Source organism: Dipteris shenzhenensis, chromosome 12 (assembly GCF_047967505.1).
Source record: "Dipteris shenzhenensis isolate YYH24624 ecotype China chromosome 12, Dip_SZ_1.0, whole genome shotgun sequence".
NCBI classification, from domain to species: Eukaryota; Viridiplantae; Streptophyta; class Polypodiopsida; order Gleicheniales; family Dipteridaceae; genus Dipteris; species Dipteris shenzhenensis.
The window spans coordinates 56,022,043-56,028,202 of record NC_141607.1 but is presented as its reverse complement, the minus strand read 5'-3'; the positions used below and the strand labels follow the sequence as shown (position 1 = coordinate 56,028,202).

The window sequence follows — 6,160 nt, the reverse complement described above, 5'->3', positions numbered from 1 at the left end:
GAAAAAGAGGAGGGAGTGGACACGTGAGGGCATGCCAAAATCCAGAGGCCAGACATGTATATAGAGGAATGGACCGATTTCATTTGTAAACATCACTCTGCAAACCTGAACACCTTCCATATTGTACACAGCAAACATCCTGAAGGCCTGGTCTTTGTTAAACACAGAGCCCTTCAATTCCCCCTGTAGAATATACATTAATGGAGATCTGAATGCCAGGGTCTAGAGCCCTGTTTTTTCCGTGTGCTTTCTTGTTCCATCCATCTAGCAACTAACAACATCCGATTTGATCTCTAAAACGCACATCATACTGTCTAGCCTTCCAGAGATAACCAACATTCATGATTTTGCGTGTACGCCTAGTACTATCATTACTTGCATAATCTGAATTACCAGTAAGAGGTTTACACATACTGCAGATAACTGGCCTCCTGATATTTGATAATACCTATGTCAGATTATAGATATAGCCATTATGACTACCCCTACTGACCACATCAGCACTCCTGCCAAACAATTGAAAAGATGGTACTAGACCAAGAATGGATTATCGATTTAAAACTTTACAATATATGCACAGCACTTGATGGTATTAAAACATGCCTTTTAAATAGATCTACCAAAATATCCACGTCACATTGAACTACGAGAAAAAACTGTAGGTAGGGACACTAGCTAATTTTCCTTCCCCTTCAGACATCTTGATGAGCACTTAAACAGGCTTCTTGTTTTGAAGGGCTGCAGTAAAGAAAATGCCCATGTCTCAGGGCACCCTTTCACCACACCGTGATGTCGTATTGTTATTCTGCCTGTTCAGAAGTATTAAACTTTGCTTCTAAGCATAAGACATAACTTTCAGTCGTTATTTTTCTCAGAGCTTGGAGGATGCGTCCTTATCCAAAAACCACACCACTTTCCCGTCTGTGGGAGCTACCATCTGTACAGGAAGTACACCAGCAGGTATTTCTTTACCAAAGGCTTTCTCAAGAGCTTCCGCCTTGTTACCACCAGTCAACACCATTGCAACATTGGCAGCAGAGTTTATAACAGGGAAGGTAAACGTGATTCTCTCAGGAGGAGGTTTAGGCGAGTCCGTGATAAAAGTTATCCACTTCTCCTTCTCATGCGTTAAAGGATGGCCTGGGAACAGAGACGCAACATGCCCATCTAGTCCCATTCCAAGTAATATAAGGTCAAAACGTGGACAGTCAGCACTTGGAGACACACCTACGACCCTTGTCTTCACTAGTTGTCTCAAGCCAAATTCATAATCCTTCGCTGCAGCTTCTGCCGACAATGCGTCATTGATGGAATACACTTGACCAGGAAGGATCGGCACCTGTATTAAAATGCAGTGCGAAAGCTGGTTTTTAAAGCATCTCTTGCTAAGTCAATGTCAAAAACTACATACATCCCACAGCTGCCTCTGAAGTAAGGATTCTGTAACTTAAAAAAACCCTACTCAATGTGAGTTCTTTCAAATCTGAAACTTCCTCCTGGCTTTCTTAAATCCAGAACGGCCAAGAGAGCAGGCAGTAACAAAAGACAACTTCAGGCCTTGAAATCAAATTCGAGAATTTCTAAGCAAGCTCTGAACAGCGTGGCCTATGCAACATAGCAGTGTGCCATGAATTATGCTCCGCAGACATTTCGTCAACGACATACGTGTCACCGAACGTGCCAAGGATAATGTTTTTTCTTTTGGCACTAGCGCAAGCGTCGTATCCAATCTAATTCAAGAACACAAGGTAGACACGAATGCGACCCTAAAAACAGGACAACTAGAACGAGCACTGGTCTATTATTGGATGAATACCTTCGACAGCAGCCCATCTTTGGCTAATTTATAGTTGCTGTCCGGATGATTTCGGGCAACAACGCGTTCATCCGCCCAGAAAACATACCATTTTGACCAATCAATTGTCTTCGAGTACGGAGGTTCACATAACTTCCTGTAGTCGGTAAAGCGAGCTATCAGCATCAGGGGCAAAAGATCGTAGAAGAAAAGTCTCAATTCGGTGCGATTATAATGCTAAGGGGCATTTCGGAAATGTTAAGTCATGGAAAATGGAGGCATAAACTTGATCGGCAGTAAAAGAGGCAATCGAATGTTATGCGCATTGGAGACAAAAGCACTGATCCACCAATCCGACTGCCGGCTACGTTAGTAATTTGCAACCAAAACCATAGCTTACCCCATCGTGTTGATCAGAGAGCCGCCGGATAGAGCTACCGCAAAAGCACCCCTCTCTTTCACTGCGGCGTCAGACAATTCAGCCACATAGTCGGCCAGGCTGGTGCTCAATTCATCCACGCTTTCGAAGATCCTCACTTCACCGCGCTTATTACTTGACTCGATCATGCCTGCCGTGAGATGAGCACGAGCAATCGGAGGAAGACGATGAGGAGGACTGATTTGGAACCGCAGATGGGGCAAAAAGGAATTGGTAGACGATCTAAGTCGATTGTGAGGAACGAAGAGAGCAGAAGAAGAAGAAGAAGAAGAAAGTCGAAGGGAAGACGGAAAGGGGCAAATCATGGTGATGATGATGGACGTTGCTGAGCAAAGATACAGACATGTGCCTGGGCACGTGTTGTTTGAGTTTTAGCCAAGGTCTTCCTTAAACATGAACCGCAGCTGCACTTCTCGCGGTGCGGTTGCCGTTGGGCGTTTGCCGTCTGAGCTGGCTGCCAGCGTTCGATTCCTTCAGTCTTCGTTTTCTGCTCCCTTATGCTCTTACACAAGCACAATTGTGGTAGCTGGCACAGTGTGGGAGCTCACCATCTGAGCTGACTGTCTGCTCGCTCTTCTTCTCCTGGTATTCCTTAAACATCGAGAGCAACGGCACCTCACATGGTTTGGACGTTCGCCCATATGAGGTGGCTACCTATGGTCACTTCCCTCGGTCTTACTCAAGCAACCATGAAATACTTGAGCTTATATTTTATGTTGTCTCCTTTGGGGTTTGCACATACCTTAGTGTGAGGAGCCAATGAGGATGCATCATTTGGGTGGATGGACGCACCCCCTTTATACACAACTCTCCAAAAGGTGAGTCAGCAACCACCTCCTAGGAGCCCCTGTTTCACCTCTACTTGGACAGGGGCTCTTGGCTGCCCAACGATGGGCAGCCATTTCTACAGCCAATGAGATATCAAGGCTGTGGTAGTCAACACATGCTGCTGGACAAGGCAAATCAAGCTTACCTGCCACATGGGATGGGTAGTGATGGGCACTGAGTACTAGAAACTTTTGAGTGTAACCTAGGCAATGCTTCTAGCTCACTGTTCAGTCCACTGAGACACCACAGAGCACAGGCAAAGAAAATTCCTTCATTTAAATGTCAAAAGATCTACTCGTGATTGGAAGGAACCCAAAAGATGGACCTCTAAACATGTTTTGCATTCATGTCCAAAGTAATGGAATTAGAAGAACCGATATAATTCCAAGAAGCAGTGCAAGTTCCAAAATGGCAACAAGCAATGGATGAAGAGTACAAGCTCAACTCGGATGGAGCAATTGGCAAGTACAAAGTCAAGTTAGATGCAGCAAATATAAAACCACCAAGGGATATGCATATGGAAGAGATTATGAAGAGACCTTTACATCACTCAGAGAGATACATGCAATTTAAAAGTCCCCTTTGTACTGCACAGAGCTAAATGACATTAGATAAGTAAATGTTTGAATCCCCTCCCACCATTTGTACATGTCTTATAAGTCTCCTAATGTAAAAAATCCCCTTGCATCAGCTACCATGATATGTTGCACTTTTTAAGACTATCGTCCCACACTCATCCAACCTAGCCATTCATTAAGCTTCATGCATGATGTCTCTCTTTCAACTTTGGCAGTCAGTGAATGCACGAACGCTCTTGTATCTTAAACTTGTTATAGGTGATCTACAAGTTCAACTAATTCAATTGACGTTGCTGCATTATTTTTGTGGATCAATCTACAACCCCCAAATCTTATTCTTGCAATTGTCTCAACTAAGCTTTCTATCCCAAGGAGGCTTGGACACTAAATATAGGCAATCACCAGTCCTCCCAAACACCCAACTCTTGGTTGCTCTGATACCACTTGACATAGGCACAATGAACCCACGAGCTACACAAAAGAACAAAGTGCCTTAAGCATGATAAGATAGTTGGTCTTCAACCAGAAGACTCCCATAATGTGTAGCCATAGCTACTTTCACTTATATGTCAACTAGCTCACTGATTCTAGTCAACACGCTAGCTAGTTCAAAGTCAACAACAGCCAGCTACTTAGATGTTCCAATTCTCTATATACCATTGACCCGATTAGGATGAAACTCAGTCAACAAGTTTGTTGTATGGTCTCTATTTAGACCCCAAAACACATAACAAACTCACAAACTACCTTCTTTTATGGGTAGTTTCTTGTGAAAAACCTGAAAAGCAAAGCTAGAAATACAACCAAACTTGACTAGCTTTTTGATATCTACTTGAACCAATTGCTTACCAATATGTTTTGCAACTAGAGCCTCTAACAAGAAGAGATCACACCTTCAATTTTTGAAGTTGCTTATAGTTCATCCTTTAGTTTCCTTCATTGGAGCATCAATTGAATCTGAAACTTAGATCATAGGCATGATGTAAACTCAAGATCATCAAGGCCAATCCACTAAAAGTATTTGGATAGATCTATCACTTTGCAAAAGAACCCACATTTTTACCACTTTTCACAATGTGATTGTAGCCATAGCAATCATCCTCTACTTGGAACCACTCATTCAACCACTAAGGAGCTTAGAGAAACAGAGTCTCGAGTGCTCTGGCACAAATTCTCTTCAACTCCCTCATTACACATGCAACAATTTCAAAAAATTGACAGAAAACAAAATGGATGCCCTACAATACACATAACTTGTAATCACACCTGCAACTGGAAGTAAGGATGAGATTCAACTCAACTCTTCACAAAGATCTCTTACTTGGGCAATCTCAGTCTCTTTCTCTCCAAGAGAGTGCTCCCACTAAATGAACATCCGCCCTTGAATGAAACTCTTGGTTGAAAGAATAAGGAGCATAAATAAGAAGAGTGAGATAAAGGTCATGATGGGTTCCTTCCACTTGTCCCTTGGAGTCAATGCTCCACTACATCGTACGTTTTTATCATCTCAATGGATTCCTACTACAAAGTATGGAACACTACATATTGAATACGGTTCATTCTCTAACTTACAACAATGCAATGATGTGCTTGAAATGAGCAACATGTGAGAGTCTCTCCTTCCTTTCCCTACTATATTATCTTCATAATTGTTGTGTGAGAGAGTGTGTGTGTATGCGCTTAAATTTAAAAAGTCCCATCATTGACTGAGTCATACAATTAAATCCATCCATAGAATAATTTCTTTAAAAAATAAAACCATGATAATCAAGACTTATATATTGATATATGGATCATTATAGACACCATAGAAATATCCAAAAATAATTAATTTAAAAATTCTAGATGCCTTTGAGAAACTAATACAAGAATAACTTAAAGTGTCGATTCTTTCCAAAGTTCCAGGTACCTTGGTTGGGGATCACTTACCTGCCACCATCCACAAAAAACCATTTGTTAGAACAAAATTGGTATCATGTAGGAAGACAGGTAATGCCTGTGTTCCCTAGCTTGTTATTGCTTATACCAAAGAAACATAGAACACCAGAAAGATTCAAAATATGTACCACAAAAAGAAAGCTTGGATGCCAAAAGTAATCTACTGTTTCTCGCATTTTGCTTTACGATACAAAAAAGGTCTAGCTCTAGTTTTTGGTCCAATAGTTTCCATTTCCCTTCGTCCCTCTACCAACTTTTGACAAATAAAGGCAATTTTGGCAGGGTCATAACATGCGGAGATCCTAGTGGTCTTACGAAATTTGTTTGAGTTCTTCACTGGAATTTCCTATAAAATTCAGTTATCAACCAAATTAGGGGGGTGGTCCAATATTATGGTACACACAAAAAATAAAAAAAGGGGGTCAGTAAATCATAATCAAGCTTAAGAGACCAAAAAAATCTTTTTACAAAATTGTACTATGGAGGTTTAAATCAAATAAAATCGGAAAAAGGGAAGGCATCCACTCCCTTGTGAAAAAATAAACCTTTGGAGATTAAACCTTTGTAACTAACTATAGCAAT

At 41.4% G+C, this 6,160-nt stretch overlaps 1 protein-coding gene across 1 annotated transcript; it reads right to left on the bottom strand.

Annotated features, from left to right (window-relative positions):
• Positions 1–590: 590 nt before the first annotated feature.
• On the bottom strand, positions 591–2,750 carry LOC147896433 (putative 6-phosphogluconolactonase 2). The gene is made up of 3 exons (XM_087382874.1): positions 2,196–2,750; positions 1,817–1,952; positions 591–1,339 (listed from the first exon to the last, which is right to left on the bottom strand). Exons 1-3 carry the CDS (start codon positions 2,537–2,539, stop codon positions 872–874), a joined length of 948 nt encoding a protein of 315 aa, XP_087239000.1. The 5' UTR covers positions 2,540–2,750; the 3' UTR covers positions 591–871.
• Positions 2,751–6,160: the final 3,410 nt, after the last annotated feature.